The 27,005-nt window shown below is 38.8% G+C and overlaps 1 protein-coding gene and 1 long non-coding RNA gene across 3 annotated transcripts in view; one reads left to right on the top strand and one right to left on the bottom strand.

Annotated features, from left to right (window-relative positions):
• LOC141920427 (protocadherin Fat 4-like) overlaps nucleotides 1–26,814 on the top strand; it is a 46,249-nt gene extending 19,435 nt beyond the window's left edge. For both annotated transcript variants that reach the window (XM_074817150.1, XM_074817151.1), the window contains 27 exons: nucleotides 1,008–1,133; nucleotides 1,269–1,526; nucleotides 1,822–1,920; nucleotides 2,030–2,202; nucleotides 3,194–3,342; nucleotides 4,272–4,579; nucleotides 5,349–5,618; nucleotides 6,840–6,977; nucleotides 7,594–7,810; nucleotides 8,824–8,982; nucleotides 9,491–9,642; nucleotides 10,729–10,897; nucleotides 11,800–12,008; nucleotides 13,435–13,614; nucleotides 14,228–14,447; nucleotides 15,994–16,130; nucleotides 16,819–16,962; nucleotides 18,767–19,011; nucleotides 19,498–19,607; nucleotides 20,297–20,431; nucleotides 20,945–21,081; nucleotides 21,688–21,885; nucleotides 22,211–22,305; nucleotides 23,654–23,809; nucleotides 24,619–24,816; nucleotides 25,938–26,142; nucleotides 26,373–26,814. In XM_074817150.1, coding sequence (XP_074673251.1) covers nucleotides 1,008–1,133; nucleotides 1,269–1,526; nucleotides 1,822–1,920; nucleotides 2,030–2,202; nucleotides 3,194–3,342; nucleotides 4,272–4,579; nucleotides 5,349–5,618; nucleotides 6,840–6,977; nucleotides 7,594–7,810; nucleotides 8,824–8,982; nucleotides 9,491–9,642; nucleotides 10,729–10,897; nucleotides 11,800–12,008; nucleotides 13,435–13,614; nucleotides 14,228–14,447; nucleotides 15,994–16,130; nucleotides 16,819–16,962; nucleotides 18,767–19,011; nucleotides 19,498–19,607; nucleotides 20,297–20,431; nucleotides 20,945–21,081; nucleotides 21,688–21,885; nucleotides 22,211–22,305; nucleotides 23,654–23,809; nucleotides 24,619–24,816; nucleotides 25,938–26,142; nucleotides 26,373–26,549 — 4,764 coding nt within the window. In that variant the 3' untranslated portion in view covers nucleotides 26,550–26,814. The remainder of the gene's footprint in view (nucleotides 1–1,007; nucleotides 1,134–1,268; nucleotides 1,527–1,821; nucleotides 1,921–2,029; nucleotides 2,203–3,193; nucleotides 3,343–4,271; nucleotides 4,580–5,348; nucleotides 5,619–6,839; nucleotides 6,978–7,593; nucleotides 7,811–8,823; nucleotides 8,983–9,490; nucleotides 9,643–10,728; nucleotides 10,898–11,799; nucleotides 12,009–13,434; nucleotides 13,615–14,227; nucleotides 14,448–15,993; nucleotides 16,131–16,818; nucleotides 16,963–18,766; nucleotides 19,012–19,497; nucleotides 19,608–20,296; nucleotides 20,432–20,944; nucleotides 21,082–21,687; nucleotides 21,886–22,210; nucleotides 22,306–23,653; nucleotides 23,810–24,618; nucleotides 24,817–25,937; nucleotides 26,143–26,372) is intronic.
• Nucleotides 22,850–25,951, bottom strand: LOC141920438 (uncharacterized). The gene is made up of 3 exons (XR_012622341.1): nucleotides 25,741–25,951; nucleotides 24,104–24,800; nucleotides 22,850–23,097 (listed from the first exon to the last, which is right to left on the bottom strand). It is a non-coding gene; the product is annotated as an uncharacterized LOC141920438 (long non-coding RNA).
• Nucleotides 26,815–27,005: the final 191 nt, after the last annotated feature.

Here is a 27,005-nt window from a genome sequence, read left to right on the forward strand (position 1 = left end):
GTTTTCTCTATTAATCTGCAAAAGAGAATAGTAGTAGATGGGCAAAGGGAGATTTCTGAAATGGTTGGCAGTGAGTACATTTTGGGTCGCAAAAGCTTCATCTTCCTTTCTATGGAGCCAGCAATAAAACTTCCTTGAGTAAGGAAGTTAAGATCTTGTCCTAAATAGTTTACTGGCTATAGCAGAGAAGCTAGGGATCGCTTCTCTCCCTATACATATGTAATCCAAGACAGAAAATGTTTGTTTCTGTGCACATGCATTTGAGATGAATGCATGTATGTCACACCAGATAGAGAACAGATTATTTTTTTTTTTTAAACTTCTGTGTTATTGCTTATCATGACAAAATAATCAATTCTGGTTTAATATTGCTTGGTAACTTGCTTGGTAATTCACATCCAATTTCTTAGTAACTCCTAGAATATTTGTTAGCACATTTATGTAATGCAATCAACCTGCCCTTAGTATCAGCTTAGTCAGGGAGAAAGGTAATTTATAAAGCTAATATAGTTTCTTCTTCTTTAATAGGAAATTTCACACTTTCACTCTGCTTTAAAAAAAGTTGTTTTCTTTCTGCCTTTGTTTTATAAAGAAATGTCATATGTAGCCGTGGCACTGCAGAGCTGGTTTGCAGGGAGAGATTTCTGATTTGCTATAATATTCTTACTCGTGTCAGTTTTAAAGAAGCATAAATGCTTCTCCCAGTTCAGACTGCACTGAACTGTGTGTTGCTGCTCCTTGCATCATGGGGATTGGTCTTAGAGAGCTTTAAGGAGGGAATTCCCCAAACAGGGAAGCCCAAGGCAGTCCACCTACCCATTTCTGTTTACTAGAGAAGTCAATTATTCCCATAGCTGAGGATGCAAGATTTCATTTATTAAACCCTGCAAAGCACTTGTACTTCTGTAATGAAAAGTTCTACAGAAATGTCAAATATTATTAAGATTATTTTTTTAACTTAAATATTCATCACTTTAATCTTAAATGAACAATGTTTTCTTTTTCAGGCTGGCTTTTCTCAGGGACGCTTTATTCCTAACAGTACTTCGTTTACGGTGGATATCCCAGGAATACTTTCATTAGGGAATAACACAGAACTGGACAGGGAGAGTACACCTGGATTCACTTTACAAGTAAATTTGGGGGCAGACTGCAGCTTTGGTTCATTTCTACTTCATTCCCTCGAACCCTTTTTTTGTATCTTCATCAGATGGTTAAAATGGCAATACAGTCAAGTAAAACTCCACTTTTGTTTCTTACTTTGGCAGGTATGGGCAGTTGATGCTCCAACAAATGGGCTTAATTCAAGTGCCTTGTTCCACATCACTGTTCTGGATGTCAATGATAATAACCCTGAGTTTCAGATGCAGCCATACAGTTTTTCAGTTCTGGAGGGAAATTACATGTTGGGTGCTCCTGCTAGAGTTGGACATGTGACTGCTACCGATTTGGATGAGGGAGAGAATGCACGAATTACTTATTACTTATCAGCTGAGGATGGGGATAACCCATATAGTATCCAACAGGTAAGGGTCTGGATATAGTGCAAACGATATTTAGATACTGCTTTTCATGAAGTTAGTTGACATAGTAAGATGCATCAGGTAAAAAGAGTAGTACACGTCAAAACCAGCACGTGCTCTGTAGTTTGGAAATATAAGTCCATGTCCAAAAAATAAGAAATACTGGTCAAATGTTGCTTGGAATTGGAACTCTATTTGTCCAAAGGAGAACAGATTTCAATCCCTCATCTCTTTAGGGAACTCTGTGTTCAAGAGTTATCAAAATGATCTGTGTGTTGAACTGTATTACCTTCTCTAGGATGGCACCATTTTGGTTAATGGCTATGTAGACCGAGAAACTAAAGAGAAGTATGAGCTGCTGTTGGTGGCATCTGATAACGGAGTGCCTCAAAGGCAGGTAATAGAGAGGAACGCATTATTCTTTATTTATAACTTTTATAACTTTATTAGTAAATTTAAGTGTCTGTGCATTTTCTGAATTATGGTTTTCTCCTGTCACACGCCAGAACTTCACACATCTCAGCATTCAAGTATTAGATGTGAATGATAACCCTCCTCAGTTTACAAAAGCACGATACTCGGCCAGTGTACGTGTAGCAACAGCAAAAGAAGGACTGTCTGTACTATCAGTGTCTGCTACCGACCTTGACGTTGGGAACAATTCTGTTATTTCGTACAGGTAAATTTCTGTGAGGCTAATAAGTATCTTCGTTAAAGAAACAAGGATATTTTTCTTTCTCACAAAGTATTTTTATTGGTCATAAGAAGATAAGACCTGTTCATAGATATTTTACAAGACCTATAATCAGTAATGATTTTTAAACTTAGGAAGAAGGACCATTATTCTGTGTTTTAGAGCTTACCAAATCATGATTACGCCATACGAAACAGCATGCAATCAAATGATAAACTTAGCAACAAGAACTGAAAGCTAAGATTTGTTTGAATTTCCAAAATTTTGAATAATCTGTTGGAGTTTCTGAGTAGGATGTAAATGAATCTTTGAGAAGGACCGTCTTTTCACACATCTTCTGTTTGCTGGGAGGAGGAGATCGAGAAATACTAACTTTCTAATGCACTATGCATAAAAACATTAATCGAGAAAGATTTTTGTATGAGTCTTATATCATGGAAAATACCAGGAAACCTCGACATGAAAAGTATAGATTGAGGACAGATGAATAAGTCAGTAAATTGTGGGAGTTTAATACTAGCAGCTTGAAAGAGAGTATTTTTAATTATGAGATGACATTCTACCTTAAACACATTACTTTTTCTTGTGAGCAATCCAGTTATCTCTGAGAGTTTGCAGAACACTAGGAATCAGCAGGTCTGCAGCTGTCAGATGAATGTCACCTGGATTTCTTATCTTGCTGAATATGCAGCTGAGTGTGCAGAATCTGCCTTCTATTTGTGGGAAGATCAAAGGCTTGGGGTATAATGGGAACTGAAGGTGTGAATGCTGTCTTTTTTGTGATGGAAGACATACTTGGAAATAAAAAGGCCAATATATTTAAGGCTAGTGACACAGCAATTAAAACCTGTTGCTTAGCCATTCTTTATCAATAGGCAAATACTGGCTGTTGAGTGCTTGTTGCAGAAGTAACAGTAAGTAGATGGTACTTCCAAGGTCATTAATACGAATGTTCTACTGATTTCTCTTTAATCAGCCTCATGAACCATTCTGATGATTTCCGTATAAATAACCGCACTGGAGAAATCACCCTCAGCAGTAACTTGGACCATATCACAGCTGACAGAGTTGTTACACTGATAGTTATTGCTACTGATCATGGAGTTCCTCAGCTTACATCAAATGGTAAATGATGTCTTTTCACATTCTCTCTTTTTTTTTTTTTCCCTTCCCACATAAACGGAACCTTTACAAACATTGAAATTTGAAATTAATACCATCGCTGTCGAGTCAAAGTGAATTAGGGCTAGAATCTACGTTATGTCTCAGCAATTATGAATATTTGCTTTTTACTCTTTGATTTCCTCCCAGCTGATCATATTAACAGAAAGCTTGGTTTAGTAAACCTGGTTAGAAATACATTTTTTGTATTTCTTGCAGTGGTGCTTATGGTACAAAAACCAGGACTTCATAGTAGTAGCCACTCTAAAAAGATGTATTAAAATAATACTGATAATGTGTGTTTCTCTTTCAGTTTTCCTTTATTTTCTTAGAATTAGAAGCGTTTAAACAAATTAGAAACTGGTAAATAACCTGCAAACAAGTTTCTGCTCTTCCAAAAAATATGCAGTCACATGGTATTTTCTGTAACTTTTTCATGTATTTTTAGGGGTTAGCTTTAATTTATCATGACCAGGAGAAACAGCTGATATTCTTAAAATAGGATGAGTGGCCACAACAGAATTTGCACTCTTATGGTTTTATGTATATCCTTTCTCTTTTGTTACAAAGCCATTTAGCTAAGACTTTTAAGAAGTGGGAAACACCTGCATCAACTTCACGTTGGTGATCCTTGCTTCCCGTCATGTTGAAGCAACACCGCTGTGATCAGTGAAGTGGGGTTATTCTGGAACATGAGTTAGGCAGAAAAGGCATCATGTTTTGTGTGTTACGTGTTAGTCATTATTACTATTTTTTTTTTTTTCTCATTCCTCTTTTCTACATGTAGGTTTCTGTCACTTTCTATTAGATCCTCAAAAATTTAGGGAAATAGAGCACAGATCATGATGATTTTAGCAGAAACTTCACTATTTTAATTTGTTTTCTCTCATTAGCCTCTGTGACTCTCTATTTGCTGGTAAATGACACTAGCTTCGGACTGACTTTTGATAGCTCCAGCTACGAGTTCAGCATTCAAGAAAATGAACCATCAGGGACTGCTGTTGGCTCGGTGAAGGCTCTGACCGGAAGCATAGCTGTACAAGTGGGGTACTCTCTGAAATCTCATAGTGACAAGTTCGCTGTTAGCGACCAAGGAGACGTTGTGGCTCTTGCCAGGCTAGATCGAGAAGACGACGACCTATACAGCATCATTGTAGAAGCTGTTGATTCTGTGGTGCCACCCAATACAGCTGTTGCTTTGGTACAGTATACTGCATCTTTAAATATTTTTTTAAAAGGAATACAAAATATTTTTTAAAATGTATTAAAAATCAAGCAATATCATAGAATCATATAATTGTTTGGGTTGGAAAAGGCCTTTAAGATCATCGAGTCCAACCATTAACCTAGCACTGCCAAGTCCACCACTAAACCATGTCCCTAATATCCAGATAAATGTCATCTGTTATGCAAGCATGAGGATTTCAAAAATGTCATCTGTTATGCAAGCATGAGGATTTTGAGAGTCTTTTATTTAATTTCCCTTTTTTCCCCAAGGAGATATTACCATCTTGAAATATTGTCAACTTCACAAATTGCACCACTTCCTGAGTGAATAACCCACTTCTGTGAATAACCCGTAAGCAGAGAAACTGATTAACATCAGAACTGATTCTGTGCATAGTTCTGTCAAATGCATGAGCCCAAAAGCCCCCGATTATTAATCCTGCTCATCTCTTCCAGTTAGAGCATATGTTATCTCACTTGTAGCAGTTGAGAGTAAAAAAAATAAAAATGCTGAGATGCTGAAGTTGTGAAAATGCTCAGATGCTGAAAAATCCTGAAGTTGTTATGTATCTCTTTGGTTTTGGGGGTTTTTGTTTGTTTGGGGTTTTTACCTATAGGCTTCCATAGACTAACATTAATCAAAATTCTCCTTTGGATACTTTTCTACAGCTCAAACATGTGTGTCTTTTTTTTTTTTTTTCTGTCTTTTTTTTGTCTTTTTTTTGGTCTTTTCTTAAATATAGGTTACTGTGAGAGTTAACGACATCAATGACAATCCTCCAGTTTTCTCAACATTGATTCAAACTAAACTATCAGCTCCTGAGAATGCAGCTAGTCCACACTTGGGCGTGTTTTCTGCTACTGATCTGGATATAGGAGTTAATGCACTTATAAGCTACTCTCTGCAAGATGATTTTGCTGGAATGTTCCATATTAACAGTTCTACTGGTGAGCTGATGACCAAAAAATCCTTAGACAGAGAGATGATGGACAGTTATGAATTGGAAATAATAGTAAGTTGACAAGTTTGATGCAAATTCACAAAATTCTCAACATAAAAAGAGAAAATTCTGAATCATCACAAGAAAAACACTTAATCTTAGTGAATTCCATTAGAATTCATTAAGGAATTTCTATTGTTTGTTATGTTTTGCCCCCAGAGTTTGTTTTCTGCTGTGTAAAGTGGTATTGGTGAATAAATGACCCAAGAACATCAGATCTTAAAGGTCATAGTCACATGATGGCTTACTGTGAAATCTGCAAAGCATTCCCAAGTCCATTTTAGACCATGCAGCTGCTGTACTGCTGTATTGCTTTTACTGCTTTGCCAATCCATATTGTTTGTCCCTTTCCCTTACTTTTTCATTTTTCAAAATATATGTACTTAGACCTTTTAAAATACCTGAAATATAGATTTCCAAGTTAAAAAAACAAAAAAAGCAAACGCATAAAGTTTCATCCGACATTCATGTGGGTATCTATTTATTATAGCTGATTTCATTGATTTTTACTGCTATTAATCAGATAAATTATTATGCACATACGAAGAAGTGTTCCAGCACTGGCCATCATGTACAAATCTATTTTAAGGAGATCTTTACTGATAACAAATAATTTAACAGGTCAAGTAACTTGTGGAACGTATTCAGGACAGCAAGGAAACATACCAAAAATTGTACAGTGTCTTCTGAAAATTTTAGAATTAATAAAAGTGGACATTTTTTACAACTAATTGAAAATTGTGTATATGTACTATAGATTAGAACTTTTCTATGGTAGGTGTCTGTGCAATATAAAAGTGACTGTGAATTTGCCACATACTAGCTACTCTTCACAGCTTGCTTTGTAGACACTTCAAACCCTCAAAATGCAATGGATTTCCTTATTCTTTTAAATGCCACATCCCAGATACGCACCTGTATAACCATGGTTTTATGTTGTTTAGTGCCACATCTGATCACATGGCACATTTGATCTGAATCTAGGCTTGAGCTTCTGATTAATTAATTGTTCATGAAATGAGGCAGAGCATGTGATATAGTGAGGATACCAGCTGCAGGAAGACACACAACACCTAATCAAGTGCAGGGCTAGACCACTGTCATTGGGTAATAACTTGTCCAGAAGAAAGTCTTCTGAGACAGAGTTTCACGATCTGTGGAACAAAATTGAACTGGTAAAATAAGTTTGTATCAGTGTAGTGCTGCATTTAATGACAAGTTGTTTCTTCACAGGCCACTGATTCTGGCAAACCGTCGCAATCTGCAAGCTTAGTTCTAACCATCACTGTAGAAGATGTGAATGACAACCCGCCAGTGTTCCCCCAGAAATCATACACTGTGACTGTAAAAGAGAATGAGCCTCCACATGTGGTAGGTGGCATTAAGAATAAATAGGCTGTTCTGCAGTTGTTTTCTTTATGTAAACTTGGAAGTGGTGGTATTCTATGATGATTGAGCATTGGTGAACATATTTTTTGACTTGGTGGAGTGTAAAATCACACAGCATGTTCATTTTATATGACAGTGGAGTGCCTGTCCCACTGACCCTTCCTAAAGCTCTCTGTGTGCTGCTCCCCCTTTCCCTCCTGTCCCCAGCAGTGATGCCACATTGCATGGATCCAGTTTTCAGAGGACCTATGGGCAAGACGTTTTAAAGATGCTGTAGATGTTGTGCATATATCCAGCATCTCCCTGTTCTTAAGGTTTCCTGTCTTCTCCCAGTTTATCCATTTCTGGCGCCATATCTGCCTTGCAGATGTGAACTAATGGTTTAGAGGAATCAAAGAGGTCCCACCTAAGAATCTGTAAGACGTTACTAGCTGTGTCAGTATTCTAGCAATGCAATTAATGGCCATATGGGTAATTGAGTCAGTAAACACTATATAGTTAAATACCACTCTTGTGTGTATGTTTTACCATTCAGCTCTAAACCTGGTCGTTTGGGGGTTTTATGTGTGTGGGTGTGTTTTGTTTTCCTCTCATTTAGATTTTGAGTGCAGCAGCCACAGATGAAGATATAGGGTACAATGCTGTTATTCATTACACCATAATTGGAGAGACTTCTTTATTTCATGTTGGAGAACTTTCTGGAAATATTACAACTCTTCAACCTCTGGACTATGAACGTCATTCCCAGTATACGTTTATTCTGAAAGCTTTCAATCCAGGAGAGCCATATCTCCAGGACACAGCAAACATTACAGGTAGGTCTAGGTTACCACAGGAAGTTTACCTTCATTTCCCTTAGGAAATATTTTAACAAGTGTGATTATGAGGCATAAAGATAGCCTTCAGTAGTGATACAGTCTGCTAAAGTAGATTAGTAGAGATGATGATGTGACCTTTTCACTATAGCCAGATGAAATTTTTCTCAAAAAATGTTTGGCTTGTCAAAAATGAAGATGTTTCACACCAACTGAGATTACTTACTTCAATGTATTCACAAATTTTTCTGTGGCATTTTTTGAGTACTTACTGCCATTTTGATTGAAAAGGTTTCCAAACCCATAATTCAGTTCTTTTTCTGATTGTTTACAGAAAGCCTGCTTCTAGGGTGGTAAAAAAAAATGTCAACAACAATTTTAGTGTTGTTAAAATAACAGTACTTGATTGCTGTCATTTTTTTTTTCCTTAACACCAAAAAAAAAAAAAAAATTCTATCTTTATTTTCTCAACACAACATAAAAAATTTCTGTGAAGTTGGTATCCTAGTTTTTGCCCAGCCCTACTTTTGATCAGTATGGCTGGAAGTATTGCTTTATTTATCACTTGTTCTGTGTTATTTATGTTAGGTACAGACAGCTTCACGAATTGTGGACCGTGACCCTCTTGTGCCAGGTCATGCACAAATATACAACTAAGCAATCCTGTCTCACAATGCTTGCAGTCTAAGCCAAAGGTTAGAGATACCAGGTGAATATGGACACAGAAGGGAGCCCAACAGAATAGTGAGGTGATATTATTCCTGACAGAGTAGTGACAGCATGCTAGCCAGAAGTGCAGCCACTGTAGGAAACTATTGCTTAAGCAGTAAATAATTTAATCCAAAAGGCAAGCATTTTGAAGTGCAGAAAACAAGGTTGCCATCTGGTTTAAACTCAAAGCGCTCCAACTCAATTCAGAGGAGCTGTGCTGGTTTATATCCACTGAAAAAACATCTTGTAACCGTTTAGGTGAAACTCATGTTTACACTCAGACACAGACCTTCTTTTCTTAGTTACTGTGGAAGATGTTAATGAAGAAGGACCCATATTTGACAAGCCCTCCTACTACCAGATCCTTCTAGACAACTCTACAGTTGGTACACTGGTAGTAGATATCAATGCAAGAGATGAAAGCAAGGGTTATGATGAAGGCATTTTCTACAATATTTCAGGTATGTTAGAAAAAAATCTTATGGGCCTTTATTGCTGGGGTACTTGCATACTGCTAAACTAAGCTGCATGACAAGAGAATGAGAGATAATGGTCATCAACTGAAATGGCAGGTTCTGACTGGATATAAGGGGAAAAAAAATGGATATAAGGGGGGGGAAAAAAAGTCTTTTGTGAGGATAACTAAGCACTGGAACAGGTTGCCCAGAGAGGCTGTCCTTGGAGGTTTTCAGCACCTGACGAATCAAAGCCTTGAGCAACCTGCTCTGAATTAATTCATGACCCTGCTTCGAGCTCAGAGGTTGGACTAGAGGCCTCACAAAGGGCCCTTCCAGCCCAAATGATTCCGTGACCCAGACACAGAATCAGGAGAGGCCAGGTGTCTTCCTCCAAATTGCATACGCAGATTAGGATTTCAACCCGTGTCTCTTAAATCCTGGGCATATAATTCAGTCACTTGTCTCTGCTGGCTCTGTTGAACATCTCCAACACTTGTTTTTCTGTCTTCAGGTGGAAACTCAGAAGGCCTCTTCAGTCTTTCCAGTGCCACAGGAGTACTCACATTAACAAGAGACTTATCCAAACAGACTGTTCCCCTATATTACTCCTTGCTGGTCACTGCTACAGATTCGGGTGTGCCACCTCTTTCAACTTCTGTAAAGGTACTAAAATTTTTACCTTACTTGCGCCATTTATTCCACAGATTTTTTTATTCTAAACTGAGTGTAACTACGCCAGGAAATGGGTATTAGTGAGGTAAAACTATGCAAAACGGGAATCAGAATGTCAGAGTCCCACTTCTGATTCAGGAACAGGATACAAGATGATAACGGTTACAAAGTTATGCTGCTATAACAGTTGCTGGTCATTGTTTTCATCATTCCGTTTCAGAAAAGACAAACAGAAGCTCTGGACTGTGAGGGAGAAAGATTAGAGGAGTGAAGACTTCTCTGAAAGATCAAAGAGTGGGACAGAGGGGATGTAGTGGAAGTATGTGGTAGAATAAACAGGAGACAGCAAATAAAGTGTTCCTGTTTATTTATTTATTAAAAAAAATAAAAATTCTAAATTGAGGACTGAGAAATGTAAATATGATAATTTTTTTCTTTTTTTTTACACAGTGCTTATAACTGCCTGGTGATCTCTTGCCACTAAATATCACAGCTTAGCAGAATTCAAAACAAAGGACTAGAAATGTATATGGATAAAGACTCATAGAAAACTATATTGAACAGAACCTTAAAATGTAGACTTAGGAACCATCATTCTTCAGAACACTGGACAGCTGTCTGGCATCATTTAGAAATAAATTATCTTTATTTTTATGAAGCAGTAGGCATTATTTATTTACCACCTGTCACCTTTTTTCATCTATAATGTCAGTTATAATAATTTTAAAATACTGGTCATGTGTTCTCGAGTGGAAGAATTTGTTGCAAATACAGATCAGTACCTCTCTCTGAGAGCTGTTTAGCTAGACAAGTCATTTGAAATGTGCTGTATGTCATGAACTGGAATCCCTCTCTCTATTTAGAAAAGCATACAGGTGAACCTAAACTGATGGGGTTGCTGGCATTTTTCACTAACCTTCGCTGCCTTCAAGGCACTAAGGTGTCACACTCAGCACGCAGCAATCATAGGCTTTTTCTTACTGACAAACTTCTGGACTTCTGCTGTTGCATACCTCAGTAGAAAAGTCTGCTAAACCTGAAAACATAACCCCTGTGGTCATGTCCCTTTCTCTGCAGGTGACAGTAACCATAGCTCCCATGAACATTTCGTTGCCGGTGTTCTCTGAAGCAGTCTATCAGCCTGCCCCTCTGAGTGAGAAGACGCTTCCAGATACGTTTGTTGTACAGATCAGTGTGTTGTATAAGGTCCCTGTGATATACAGTATTGTCTCTGGAGATGGAAAGGGTAAGCTCTTTATGTCAAGTAACAAGGAAGAGGATGTGTTAAACAGCATTGCAGAGCACTTAGCTTTTGGATTGTTTCTTCTCTCTCTCCTTTTGCTTTTGTCTCACTTCTACAGCCATTAATACTGGATGTGTATCAACCAGACCTACAAATTTGATATGGATCAGGTGTGGGCACATGATTGAATTTCTGGCAGATTAACTAGAGCCACATGAGACAGAGCTAACGGCACCAGCTGTGTGCTTTTCTATGTCTGCTACAGGAAGATCGGGTGATACCTGATCAGGCATAAAGTTACAGTGACTGCAGAAAGGATACCTAATTCAGCATAAAGACTGCTGGTAGAAAAACTAACTCGGCAACATTTTCTTAACAAACATGAACACGTAGAGTAAGTTTGCATGGGATCAGGTGGATCAGTGCTTTGTCACGTGTCTTTTTTTACTAAACATAGATATGATTTTATTCTATCATTAAACATAGCCACTTTGTATTTCTTTTTTATAAAGTGTTTTGTATGAAGTTGTGGTGGTCTTGAAGTTATTTGCAGAATTCCTCATCTTCAGTAAGAACAGGGCTTCACAGGAAATAAAATAATTTCTGACTGAAACAGGGACAAATAATCTCTGACTTTTTCAGAGGATGGTGAAGACTGGAGAGTGGTGGAGTGAACTTCTCCCCTTTGGTTCCCACCTGACCTTCTGAATTATTTGTGTTTGTTAATTACAGCCCTGGATATATCTGACATTCTTGTAAATCCATGTTGATTTTTATTTTGTTCTTTGAAGAATAACATACCATATTAATGTACATAATTTGCTTAGTTTGCATCAAAGGGTTCATATCTTCAGTTTTAACTAATAAAATCATAAACAGATTAATTTCCATTTTTCTTTAAACAGGGTATTTCATTATTGATTCATCCACTGGTATCATAAGAACAACAAAGAATTTGAAACTGGAAGATTTTCCAGTAATTTTTGATGTGCGAGCAGCAGATTCGTCTCAGGCTAGCATATTTAATGATGTTTCTGTGAATGTGCAAGTTATTGATGAAAATGACTTCCCTCCAGTTTTCCCATCCTCTCTACTAGAAGAAAGATTGGAAGAGGTAAGAAAATGTCATCCAAACCGAATCACAAAAATAAATCCTCAAAATAATAATAATAATTAAAAAAAATCTTTTGGTGAGCGTACAAGTAAATGTTCTGGAACTGGACAGGCTTGCCATTCTCTTCTGCCATACGATGTTTTAAGGTTAATTTCAAGCTGAAAATCCCAATACGCAAAGAGAACAGTCTAGAAGTAGTGTGGACATATTGAAGGAAAAGCGAATCTTTTACTAATAAGGGGCTTCATGAAGGAAAAACAGCCACTCCGTTTTGCATATTTGTACACAGAGAATATTCATGTGCATTCAAAATCTAGTGGATGTGCTGGGCACCTCATGGACTCTCAGCCTTTTGTGAGGGAGCTTCATACAGAGAAGTAGCAGGCAGAAGTCTAATTTAGCAACATTTCTTCTCTTGCTCATGTACAATCTGTTGTGATTCTTTCTGACACAGAAAAATTCAGCGGCAGAAAGCAAGCCAGATTTCGGTCTGTCGCTGTTACGTTTTGAGAGCCTACAAAAGAAGCCACAGCATTTAATTATGCAAAAGCATCTAGCTCAACGTTTCACTCTTCAATTTTCGAACAACACTTTTCACACTTTAATCTGCTAGCTGCTTTTTTTAAAAAGCACGCTGATCGTGTTTATATTTTATATAGCTCATACCTTGCCTTTGAGACTCCCAGCTGATTCACACCCATTCTCTTTAACAGCCACAACTAATTTAAAATCTAGCCCATTTCCAACATTGAACTAAATATAGGTCTCATTATTACACCCATTTTTAATGTTCCCAGTCAGTTTAATGGAGAGGAGTTAGAATCACATTTCCCAGCCTTAAATTCATGTGAAATATTAACGCAGTAGAAATTGCTGGATGCCCTGTTGGATCAAATAACTTCAGGTCTCAAATGGCTGTCCAAGTGAAACACTGATATTTACTGTCAATCTTGATGCAAATAACGTTTTTAAAAAGGAAGAAAATAGATTATTTATTTTGCAAAGAGTAATTGCTAGCCAAATAGTGTTCAGAAAGAAACATGATTTTGAAGTTGAGAACATGTCCTGGCTAAACCACCACAGAACATCCATTGAGTTTCATAGGAGTAGAGGCTGTTAAACACGAATAATTCCTCAACAGCAAGTCAGATGCTTGAGGTTTGGCCTGTTTGAAATCATGGTGATTTCTCTTCCTGCAGATCGCTGCTGTAGGTAGAGACATGGTGGGGGAGAAATAGTTCTTTTCTGTAAATTAGAGAGAACAAGAGATACTCTTACTGTGCTGAATGAGTTGTATAATTTTGATTTTAAAATGTCTATACTATTGTAAGTGTGTACAGTATCTGTTACTTGCCCTCCTTCACATAATTCAAGAATTTTCAGCTAACCAGTCTCTGAACAGCCTCAATCTGTTCTTCATCCATAGAATTTACCCGCTACTCAGATTGTCCAGCTGAAAGCTCAGGATAATGATACAGGTAGAAATGGTTTCCTAACATATGGCATTCTTAGTGGAAACGGACTAAAATTCAGGATAGATGAAGCAACTGGAATTCTTTATTCCACTGCCTCCTTCGATTATGAAGAGGAACCTATGGAGTATCAGGTTTGCTTTAGATTTCTTAAGTCTTCATTATTCAGAACTCTATCTTTCCCTTGGATAACAGGTGACACTTTTATTTTGTTTACCTTGGTATTGCTTGAACATTTTACGCGCTGTTTTAGAATATGAGCATCTCAAGATGTGATGCATTATTAAAGGAAGACACCGTCTTTAGACTATCATGAAATGCAATGAAGGCTCGTTGTTCATCTGTCCTACAAACTCTCAAACCCTTAAGCACATGAATAACTAATTTCACAATGACAGCTCCTGTATTCAGCGCTGTCTGTTTGCTTGAATCTGTACTGGTCTAAGATCTTGCAGGTACGATTCTCAGTTAATCTTCTTTATTGTTGCTGCCACTGCTGGATATTTTTTATGATCTTATTTTGCTTCAAGCAAAAATATTGATGAATTTGTTGGTTCTGTATAGAATGGCTTCTTTTGTTGACCAAATACTCCTTAAGTTTTCAATAACCATTTTGAGGTGAATTCAGAATTTGACTTTACATTTCTAAGAATACCTCAAAGTTTAAAATTCACCAAGATTTTTTTAATCCTTATGCAATTACCTATTTGTATGATTTCTCATTACCAATAATTGTGTAACTTACAGGTTGTGATATATGCTGAAGATGATGGAATCCCTGAGAAGAAAATAGGTTACTGCACAGTTGTCATAAAGATCATTGATGTTAATGACTGGCCACCTGTTTTTGATCCAGTGACTGAATTCAGTGTAAATGAAAATGTGCCTGTGGGATTCATAGTTGGAAAAATCACAGCAACGGACAGAGACACAGGAGACAATGCCTTTGTACTATACAGCCTTACAGGTAACAAGCAATTCTCTCGCTGCACTGGACTAACAGTCACTTTGTTGCCTATGCTGTTACAAGCCTAATTAACAGTATGTGTGTTACCTCCTAACCCCTTTCCACATAAGCCAAGAAGGTTCACTTTCACCTGGCTTAGTATTTTACTAATTTATCCTCATACGTCTTTCAAACAGATCGAGTAGGCACATCTTTTTGCAGAAACTACAAACTGTTGTGCTTGTAATCATACTCTTAATTCTGTTAAAAATCAGCTTTTACAAAAAACTTTAGCTACTTGACTGGTGTAGCTGAATCAGAAGGAGTAGTTTTGATGAAAAAAATACCCATAGCTTTCTTGAATGAGGAATAAGGGTCTAGGGCCTAATTCATCCCTGCCTTGTAGAGCCCGCTGTGCCTGCACCAGGTATTAAATGCTGCTAAATTAAGCCTCTCCGCAGTCTGTGGGCTGTGAGCATTTCACAGCTACTAGGAGCAGATATAAATGGTATCACAAGCGTGTCAGGGACCTGAGTCACTATCGAGGGCTGCTGGAGAGCTGTTGTCCTCACCCTTGTGCTGGACACCTTTACCTCTGCCGCAGAAGTGCCACAACGTACAGCAGGTCGCCTCCTCTGCTACCTCAGATCTCTGCCCAGCCTATTAATATAAAGTGCCTTTCATTTCATGTTATGTTAATGTGCCAGCTCATGAGCTGCAGTGTCTGAGAGCTCTGATTCGTGTCTCCTGTCACATTTAACTGTGGTAGCTCTTGGCATTACAGTTGAGAAAAGCACCCCTTTTGCCACTGCCCTTAAATCTGACAGAGGTGGAGATTTAGACCCGTCTGGACCAAAGCTAATGCAGGAGTTGAAATAGTTGTTTTTGTTGTATGAGCCATCAGGAGCGATGTGTATACAGTTCATATGTTTTTAGAGTCTTATTTCCAATAGGCATACAGACTTTGAGGTGGCTTTGGACAAGGGTGGCCAAACCCAGTAAAAGTCACTGCCAGGTCTTTTGGCAGTCAAACTGATTTCTCTTTAGAACACTGTGCTACTCAGTCCACCTTCATTAGAGGCAGAATAAATTCAGTGACATCTCCTCTCAGAGATCTTGGCAGGAGCACTGTCTTGTTGCAGTGTTTCATGGCTGTTGCACCCAGCAAATGTGAGATTGAGCATACAGAAGGTCAGAGGACTCTAAAAGTGCCTGGGAATGCCTCTAATCTCCTTTAAGAGTTGCACAGGCTTGGAGGAACTTGCTTCCAGAGATTCACCCCAGAACTCCAACGTGCTGTCCAGCATCATTTGCATGCCTCAAGTGCTATTATTTTTTGAGCATGACAGATGTATCTGCAAAACTTGTTAACCCCTTCTGCTGGCTCACATTTCAAATGCCCATCCACTCAAAATATTTTCTGCTTTTCTTCTACTTTATCTATACGATATTTTAAAAATTGTTTTAATGACGTCGGGACACAAGTAAACATATAATTTAAGAGTGTAGTTAATGATGTACTTCTAAGATGTATTCATTGATAATGCTTTTTTTAAATGTGTCTCAGGTGGTGGAGGAAATATATTTGAAATAGATGAAATACATGGCAACATTAAGATAAAGAACTCTCCAGACTATGAAACCATGAATAAGTACAACCTTACAGTGAATGCAGTCAACAATAAGTCTGCCCCTTTCCATCAGGTAAAAGATTGTTATTGTAATGAACAGTGACTCTTCTATTCAGAGTGGATTTCTAACTAGTGGGAGGGGGATCTATTGAAGGCATTTATTGTGTGGAATAAATTAGTCACCTAGTCATCTTTAGGGTCAGACTTTTGAGACCGTTGTCCATGCTGAGTAGTATTATACTCCATAATTAGTTGAAATACTTCAAAATCATGCATGGTAGAATTTGAACCTGAATTGTTTGCAGACTAACCCTGTGCTGGGGAACTGGAATTCTTACCTGCTGCTGTTAGTACTGTAAGTGCAGTGACAATTTTTCACAGAAGAAAAAGTAATTTTCAGCAAATTGTTCTAGTTCTGCTGAATTTCTTTTAATTGAAAAGTTATTACACATTTATTTAACAGAATTAGAACATCTGTGGTTCCCTTAACTGCATCTAGTGGCAGCAGTAGGACATGCTGGCCTCCTAAACACATCCTGATCTCACTCCTTTCAAGAAGTAGAATCCTACTGCAACACTGCATTCCTGCCTCTCTTGTATTAAAGTGTGATCTCTGATGTTGAGTTCACGAAATCAAACCTAACACAATATTTTACTCTGGCATTTTCAAAGTCTGATTTATTCTTTTTGTTGTATATGCAAATAACAAAAAAATATCACAAAGACATTCTAACTATTGATGAAATCATTTTATTTTCTAGGAAACTACTCATGTCGCTGTTCTAGTGATTGATGTGAATGATAATGCTCCGGTATTTGCTCAGAATTCCTATTCCGCTTCTATAAACATGATTAATCCCGTAGGTGCTCATGTCATAACTGTGAGTGCTACCGACAAAGATCAGGTAACTACTCCTGTTCGATTTTGACACTGCTTTAAGCTGCAGCCCAAATATATTTTTCTCCATTCTCTAGGCATGAAATTCCAAATGTAGCAGAAAGTGATTTCTGATTGACTAACAGCACTGGGAATTGGAAATCAGGACTTTTGATGTTTCCGCCTTGACACTGATGTACTCCCTGTCTTTGGGCATGTTTCTTCAGCTATATTTGCCTTAATTTTTCCCCTTATATGGAGTTGTATCGATCTTTCAGAAGTATATAAGGACTGAAGCAATTTAGTGTCTGTGAACTTCTGAAGTAGAAGAATCTGTAAAAGCTAAACATCATATAGCTGCTTAGAACATGGAAACGTTTGGTTACCAAACGCCTCTGAAGTGTAGTACCCCAGCTAATTCTCTCTGTCCCCATTTTTTAAAGTAATTTTGTTTGATATATCTGTACTGAGCCCATCAAGTAGTATCCAGGCACTAGCAGAGATATCCAGAAGTCAACCAGATCACCAACACTACTAATGATATAATTTAAAAGACAAAACGTCTAGAAGTGACAACAGAATAAGTGTAACAGGTGCCTTCCCATTTCTTCATGCATAATTTTGGTTAAAATAGCTGCACCTGTGGAATATTGCTGCACATAATCTAACGGCCCCTTCTTTTATCATCCTTCTCAATGATTTTGTATAAAAAGTTAAATTGCTTATGAAAGTTGCTGGACTCTGTGCAATCTGCATTGAGGCCCTAATGAGACCCACCCTTCAGACCAGACCATTCCTCTGCTGTGCAGAGTGGCACTCACCCTCCCTGTGCCAACCTTTCAGGATTCCGGGGCAGAGTCCAGCATTGAAATTATTAGATTAGTGTTTGTCTCTATTCCTCCCTGTTCCTGAAATAATTATAAATTCACAGATTACTTAATGACAACAGATGTTCACGGTAGGGTTTGATCCTGCTGCTGCAGAGCCATGGAAGAACAGAACACAATGCTTTTCAGAAATACAGAGCAGAGTGCAATAGAGCAAATCCTAAGGGTTTGTCAAACCGGCTTGTACATAGAATAAAATGTGTCCAACTCCCCTGTGGCAGGCAGGAATAGTGCTTACTCTCACAGCAGTGGGGAGGCTGTGCTTCTCAAGGTATGAAAAGGATCTAAGGGACTTTGGCTTATTCTCATTGACATCACACCTGTAGATGACTCTCTTTTGCTACTCTGACTGTCCCCCTCTACACGTGTCCTTATTTTCATTAGAGATCTTTCTTTCACATTTTTATTATGTAACCGGACAACTGCTTGTGAATTTTCTTCTGCTTTGTGTTTTCATCAGCACCCATCCTACCACAGCTAACCCCAAGATTTCATTCTTGAAACAATACATTCACCATTCTCAAAATAAATTCACTGGAGACATTTAGACATTGTCAAATCTCTTGTTTCAGTGTTTATCCTACCCTTCAAAATGTATTCCCAGTGCACGCAGTTTTCTTTGGTTTGGCTATGCAAATTTTTTTGGATCTTGGAACATCAAAATTAATTTGGGGGGGTGTAGAGCTCTGCCCCTCAGCCCTTTCCCTTGCTGCTGCTCTTGTGTTACAGCTTAAGCACAAAGTAGCTCTGAGCCTGGTTCTCTCTAGTTATCTAAAACGCCTCTGGCATTGTGTCCATTTAAGCATGGAAATATTGAGATTCTGGTGAGAGATATATACTGGAAATACTGGATATATTGAGTTTCTGTACTATGGGACGTGGGGCACTGAAATGATGTGGTACTGCAAACAGTAGTCACGTGAAGTTGTGTTCCTTTCATGGCAGGGGCAAAATGGCCTTATCGAGTACCACATCCTCCCTGACCAAAACTTCAGCCCGTTTTTCCTGATAGAAGATATGAGTGAGGGGAAAATAATTACAACTGGAAACCTGTCTAGATCTGGAGAGATCCATTTAACAGTGATGGCTAAGGACAAAGGCTCTCCATCTTTAAATGACACTGCTGTGGTTACTCTTAATGTGTTTGACAACCGTCCATTTGTTCCTTGGTTTAATGAGAGCACAATCAGGTGAGCCTTTCATATTAAGTTATATAACTGGTACATATTCTCCAGGTAGTGGAAAATGCAGTAAAGTTGAAAATTGAAGCTAATTTTCATATTCTTCTATGCAGAAAAAAGGACATCAGGGGTTTTTTTGACAAAACGTCCAGGAAATTCTGTTATGCCAGTGATTCTGTGAATGTGATGTGAGGCATCGCCTTTTATTTCTTTATTGTGCAGCTTGCATAAACCAGACACTTTGTCCCTTTCCTCCTGCACACTAATAAATCATTCTTCCTTAGCCTTTACTCAAGGATAAACAAATTTTGGCTAGAAAAGTAGGGCTTGCACTGCACTCTGAATGTCAGTGAGCTCCAAAAAACAACTAGAGGGGGAAGGGGGCAGGATTTTCCGCAGACAACTTGCTCTTTAAGAGTTAAATTTCAAAACCTGCCAGTGCAACAACTACTGGGAAATTTAACATTATGATTTATCATTTCTTTTCTATATTAGCATTTCCGTTTTGGAAAACACAGGAGTGAATTATTTAATTTACGCTTTTACTGTGGTCGAAACTTTAGGAAAACCAATTGATTATACAGTTGTATCTGGCAATGAAAAAGGTGAGTACTATTTCCCTTATGAGATAAAATAGCTAAGATAACAGAATAACCTTTGTGTGGCAGATGTTGCCATATGTAAATGGGGAGACGGAGAGCAAGGATAAAAATTTGTGTCATTTTCTTAAAAAAATAAAGTACATGAGGAATTTCTTTCAGAGCTCTTCAGCGTGGGCTTTGTTAATCTTCTTTGGCTAAAGAGGGGATGGTAATTTGCTAGAAAATGGGTTTCTGTAGGCTTAAACTGGAATAATTTGAAGGCTGAGGGAGCCAAAATAAAGTTCTTAGCAAGCAGCTTCTTCCCTGCCGATCACTGTTAGTCTGTCATTTCCTTGCACTTGCACTTATGTCAGGGCACCAGGCCTTCTTCAGCTTTTTGCAGCAATTCCATTTAGCACACAAAAAAGGAAATAATTAGAAACTGAGAGAAAAACTTGGAAATCGGTGAAAAAGGAAGCTGTGATTCTGTTTTCCAAGTATGTTGCTCCTTTATGTGTTTAAGGCCCATTTGGGCTGGGATAGGACCCCGGCTGTGAAGCCTTTGGTCCTCAGCTGGTGGAAGTGTTGCATTTCACATGCTTAAGAACAGAGGACCCATGGAAGCATCCTAAGAGCAACTAAGGCCCAAGAGGTAGGAGGGGTACAAGTGAAATGGTAGCTGTAACAGTAAAGCTGCGTGTTTTTCCCTTCAGGTCATTTTAGAATGGATCCGAAAAGTGGTCAGCTGAGAACAGCAATTAATTTGAACTATGAGGAAGTTTCTCAGTATGTGATTTTAATTGAAGCCAATGAAAATCTCTCATCCATCCCAAAAGTCCAACATTCAGGTAACTTTTTCCTTTGAAGGACGTTCCAACTTAAATCAGGGACAATGAATACATCTTCTGTATTTGAAACCCAATACAGGAATTGTGGTTCTCTTTAACTGAAAAGTCTGATCTCAAAGGCAAAAAGCTGAAGGTCAGGGTTGTGCAGATAAAAGCCAGCAGCCTTCCTCCAGGGGTGCAAACCCTCACAGGGCCCTACCGTGGTCTCAGAATATAATAGCTGGGCATTGGTCTCCTGGGCAAGAGCTGGAGGAACCCTCCTGTCCCTCGCCTGGTACAGCACAGGCAGCTGGAGAGGGCTGATGGAGGAGCAGTGCTGTCACCTTCTGCCCTGAACTGCCTGCTCTCGCTGAGGCCCCAGGAGGAGCGAGATAAGAGCTCCTCTGGGCACATCCCTGCTGCCGTTCCGCTGCTTCTCCCTCCTCCTCCCACGCAGCAGAGGTACGGCTGCAAACCTGGCCTTTGAAAGTTGTGCTTTCCTGGTGTTTGCTGAAACTTGTGTTTGTTTAACAGGCCTGTTTGCTCAAAATGTGGCAATGCTGACAATCACAGTGCACGATGTAAATGAAGAGCCGGTGTTTTTGAATAACGCGTACTCTGCTCGGATACCGAACTCTGTGCCCTATAGGTACCCCGTTATTACAGTTCAGGTAGAGTATCTTTCTGTGATCTTCATGAGGAAAAAATCCTCAAGATTTGGATTTCTCCCACAGTCGAACTGGGTTAAAAGAGCTGTTAAATCTGCTCTGGAAAGCTTGAGACAGATTCTGCCCATCATTCAAGTTTAACATAACGCTGGGGAAGGGGAGGGGGTGTTTAGGGAACTAGTCCCCACCTGTCCTACCAGTGGGTCTGTTCCGACTCACGCTGCTGTTATGGATTACATACTGCACAGACCACTGTTCTCTCTTTGGCACCGTTAACCCCTTTGTTAGCCATCAGACCCAAATGGGAAATTAATTACAAAATGGAGCAGTTCTCATCTTTTCTTGTCTGGTGTTATCGCTCAGTTCTAGCCTTCTCCTTTCATGCTTGCAGCTGTAGAATCCTCCAGACTTCATGGTAAACGTATTTCCCCTTTTACACCCTCGGTCTGATTCTGATAGTTTGTGCTTCACTTTGTTTAGTGCAAAGAGAAAAATATGACAGCACTATCCAGTCATACAAATAGAAACTGCAGAGTTTAATGACTGAAAAGCAATGTGCAGCCCAAAAGCCACAAGCTGAGTTTCACTAATCACCTTTTTTAAACCCAGGCCACAGATCCAGATTCAGGCGACAACGGGCTTCTGCTGTACAGCTTTGTGAATGATCAAACGAACGAATTTGACATCGATGAAAATACAGGGCACATTTTTACAGTTTCTGTAGCAGGAAAGGCTGGAACATTTTACCTGGAAGTCCAAGCTGCGGACCAAGGCACAAGAAGACTCACAGCCCGGACAACAGTCAATGTAAGGAAGATTGTTTTTTATAGTCCTGAGTTGCCACCGTGTCAAAACTCTGTATACAAGAAGGGCTAGGTTTGGTAATGACCAAAAAAATTATTTAACACCATACAATGAGACCAGGATTTACTACATGCTTTCAGGCCAGAATTATGAGGCTGCCATTTCCACTGACATGAAAATACGTTGGCATGAAGACTGACTTTTAGAGGACAATTAATTTTTATCAGAGGTTTTGGCTTGGTTGGGGATTTTTTTTTTTTTTTTAAAGTCAATCTATGAAAGGTACAAATGCTTTAGAAAACCTTACATGTGATTTCTTATTTATTAGGTAACCGTTGATTCCAGTTCCAGTAACAACATTGTGATGATGGTACTTAATCAGAAGATCAATGTTGTTGAAAGAAACATTGCTGAAGTGAAAAGGTATTTTGGAAACTGTGAAGCTTATTCTGGTATAATATCTAAAGACAAGTTTAGAGTGCCTTTGAGATAGGGGTCTGACAGCCTACAGGGGAGGTGATGAAGCCAGTGCCCTGAAAAGCTAGGCCTTCAACTTGATGTAGCTCTGAATAATTTGAGGGAATTCACATGAATCCACCAGTTTTTATCTGGTGAGGCTTTGGCCTGAGCTGACGAGTGCCAAAGGGGTCATTGGACTGGATGATTTTGAGAGGTCTCTTCCCACCTCAACGTTTCTGTGATCTTTTCACAGCCTGGGATAAAGTTTTTTTCATGGCTAGTTGGCTCAAGATACAGATGTGGAAACAGAGAGGATAGAAGCCACAAACCAAACCCACCTCTGCTACAGATGAAAATTCCCCCTTGTAGCACAGCAGCAGAGCTCCTCAAGGAGGTCTCAGCCCTAAGGTGCTGGGGGATTAGCTAGTGATGTGTAGATGGCCACGCTACAATTAAAAACATATTTTGGCCTTTTTGGCATGTTAATGAAGACACCAGATCTTTTGTTTGATTATATGTAAACATATATTTTTACATTGGAAATGTTGAGTCCTCTGCTTTTGAGGGGAAATCACTCTGAAGTCTGGAAAAATGAGTCTGTGATGTTGACGTTGTTATGGCATCAGTTTCTTGTTGGTAAAAATTAAATGGGAACCCTAGAGCTGCTCTGCTGCTTTCCTCGAAGCAGCTGGTACTGGCTGCTGTCAGAATGATGGATTAACTGGGCCAATGGTCCGATCCAGCGTGAAAATCTCTCTGTGAAAAAGGAGGAGAAAACAATGAGGATTATGAGACTGAATTTCCCCTCTCCCCACCTTTACTGTTGACAATACTCTGTAGGTATCACTGCCTGTGTTTATAAAAAATAATGTCAAGCATGAAATGAGCCATATGTCACTCCGAAAAGCATGACTACATATAGCATATACTATGCAATATTGGTTATGACATCTAGGTATAACGGTTTGTTAACCCTTCCTTTCTCTAATTGTTCAGTTACGCTAATGGCACCTAAGAATTTTCAGGCTATGGACCAAAGTTAGATAGCATCTACTAATGAAATTATCTTTGCTTTCCAGTCAGAGAGAAGGACCAGATTTTTTTTCCCTCTGCTACTCAATCACTCAATGATATTGGGCAAATAGCTTACTTCCTTTCCTGATGATAATCCTGCATTTTTACATGCTTAGATTAAAATACTAATTATCTGCAAAGTGTTGCATTAAATAGTACTTTTCTATCATTTAGTTTCCAGAGTAAAAGAATTTTCATTGCCCAGTTAATTTAAAACATTTTCTTGATCTGATGGCAGGGTCCTGGAAGATAAACTTGCCTGGAATGTGTACATCGTTGATGTGTTTTCCAATGAGTGTGAAAGAAAAGCAAGAAGCAGCACTGATGTCACCTATGTAAAAATTATTGCTTTTGATGAGGCAAACCAGGAAGTATCTGCACAAGATGTAAAAAGGTCTGTATGGCACAGTCTGTCATCTGGGTATCAGAGCTAAGCAGCTAGGTTTTGTTTCCCTTAAAATTATTAATGAAAATAAACAATATTAATCAAATAACAGTTTGTCTGAGACTTATCTCAAGGCTTAAATGGAATTTCTAGAATTCAGAAAGCTTTCATTATTTACTGAAAGGTAGTTTCCAGAGTCTGTCAAAAACATGAATAAGGCTGTTTTAATTGTGCAAAATAGATTTAAAAGTCAGCTTTGTAGAAAACTAAATCAGAAAGAATATAATTAAAATAGATACTGACTTCAGAATTGCAGAATGTTGATTAAAAACTTCCATTTTAGGCGTATTTTCCATTTGTTTCATAATGTGACAGGGGCATGAAGACACATTCTTATAAACATTCTGTGAAGGGCAGCTGCTATTTAAACACACGATTTCTAGACTCAACACCTCTCTTAAACTAGTAATTGTTTGTGTCCGACATTGCTAATGTAGTCTGTGGTCACAGGAAGCACTCTGCATGGATGAACCTTTGCCTCTGAGGAAAGCATTATTGGTATCTGTAAGACTGTATGTGGCTGCCTTGATGTGCATTTAGAGGACACTGGCTTCCCAACTTTGCAGCATTTTAGTTCGTACGCGGTAGGGCTGGTTGCTAGAAAACAGAGTTTTTCCTGAATGGAAGACGTGACAAGTCTGAATCTTTGGAAAAGGTCTTGGTGGACCAGGCAGTGGTGTTCTGTTGTTTTCTTCACTACTCTGCAAGCCAAAACGAAGGTCTGATACATCATCAGCATTTTACTCTTCTGTCTTCAGAAAACTTCGGGAGCAGAAGAGTAACATTGAGGCAGAACTGGAGAAAATATTTCCAACGTCCGTTACTGCTGCCATAGAAGAGGCTCCTGCTGACTCGGCAACTCCTGAACTCATTGCAGCTATTGTCCTCAGTGTCCTGCTAGCCTGCACCCTCATGGCCTTCCTGGTATACGTACTTTTTACTATAAAGAGGAAAAGGTACAAATAGTTTTACTTCAACAATATAATTTAGACTTACAACTAATAAGTTTACTTTAAACGTCAACCTGAACAATACCTGATAAATTACTGATATTTGCATGGAGTGTTGCTGAAGATTTGCTATAAATCAAAATGGCTGGCGTTGTACTGTAGATATGAGACACACTACACGGAACTGACTTGCTTCTTGTGCTCGTCACACAGCAACAGCAGAAACAAATAATTTCATAAACAGAGAAATGTGGATAGCAGAAATTATAGCTGTGAAGGGAGGCACAAGTAGCTGTAATACACCCACATAAATCTTCTCTAACCCCATGAATGCTGAAATCAAGGGAAGTTTTGCTGTTACCTTCAGTAGCAGCAGGACCACGTAGTAGAGGAAAACAAATACATTTCCAAGAGGGCAGCAGGTATTTACCCTGCTACCGTTATGGAAAAATAGAAAATACTCCAAACTAATCCCCAGAATAATACTGAAAATAAATGTTGTGTATTAAACTTACAGCACAAAAACTTCATGTTCTGTTTTTAAAACAACTGTAAAGCCAATCTTCTGAAAGAAATAATTTTATTTTAATATATTTATCATTCTCAGAAAGTATGAGCAACAGTAGTTGGTTAAGAAGCGAGCTGAAATTATGGAGGGAATTGATAATCTGTGTGCAACTGACAAAAATGGAAGTCTGAAAAGTTTAGAGAAACTAGAGCACACAAGATGTAAACAGTACGCCAATATCATGAATTTATACAAAATAGCATAGTTTATTCTGGTAACAGACGTTCTTCCTTGTATCTTTCACTAGTGTATGTGTTGATTTTTAAGAACCGTTACAATTATAAGTTAAAAACTGCACACTTGAAGGAAGCTAATACCTTTTAATCTTATACTGAAAACTACAAGGGCAAACTCCTACTTACCCTTTAGCAAATTGTTAAGCCTTAAGCAGAAAAAAATCTTCAGGATACAAGAAGCTATTTAACATTCCCCTGGGTAAAATCCCAGTAATTTTGAGATCAGTGTACATGCTGCTCTCAGTTTTAGAGAGGTGGAGGTTTTTGTGACTTAACTATATGCCGGCTCAAGGTGTTACGTAATTCTCTTAACTCTCTTTCAGGAAAACTGAAATAATAGCGTTTAGCAACATGGTAGACACCGAAGGAAGTGATGCTGACAAGGATGTACTTCACGCTTATGAAACCTGCAATTCCCTGGAGACACTAGATTACAACAGTGAACAGAAAGAAAATGTAGCATCGGAACAAGCCGCTGAACCTAGAAATGGAGATGCCCAGCCCACTCCAGAATTCACAACAAAACAGGTAATTAGCTTTTCAATTGCAAAGAATGGCAGGATGAGAGGTGGTGACACCCTTCCACCTGTCACAGAATGTGTAAAGGGTTCTCACGTGCTGCTCCCAGAACTTGCAGCCTTGAAAGCGATGCTTTCTTTGTAAGCGTCAAGTTATACAACTTCTACCGTTTAGAATTTGTCTCTGTTTCACCACCTGCAGCTTTTTGTCTCATCGGTGTTATTCATGTTTTCTTGCAGGATTGCTTTCTGACAAATAGAAATCAGGAGTCAGCTCTTCCCTTAACACCTGATCCCACAACGCACGCCCCTGAAAAAGAAATCAAAGGAGTAAAATTCTCAGAAGTGGCAATTATTTTGGATGCAGAACCTGAAGATGAGGAGCCTGATGACAACGATGAATTTTTTCACCAGTAAGAATGCTTGATGAAGAAAACTTTTAGGAAAACCACAGTGACACTCATTGGAACGCTACAGAGTTGAAGGAGCGATAAGAATATGTGAATGCTATCCAGATTTTAACTCCTGCTACTCCTGTTCTTTGTGCTGGGATGGACCAGAAAGGAAGCAAGCAGTAAGCTAGAAGGCCTGCAGAGTTGCTTTCCTAGCAGTGCTATCTTGTATGTCGTAAGAAATTAAATACACTGTAAAAGGGCAAGACAGTAAAACCGATTCCCAATGCGATTGCCTGGTCAGTATTTCAGATGAGGCATTTCTCAGACACCAATCTTCTCTTCCTTTTGCACAAAACCTCATCGTCGGGGTTGGCTTTTGGAAACGAATGGCTCATATTTTCTAGTTGAAAATGGTGCCTCTCCTCCCCGCCCCGGGCCCTGCACCCACCCACCTGCCTTCCCCCGGGTTTTCCACCCG

The sequence above is a fragment of the Strix aluco genome, chromosome 3 (genome assembly GCF_031877795.1).
Source record: "Strix aluco isolate bStrAlu1 chromosome 3, bStrAlu1.hap1, whole genome shotgun sequence".
NCBI lineage: Eukaryota > Metazoa > Chordata > Aves > Strigiformes > Strigidae > Strix > Strix aluco.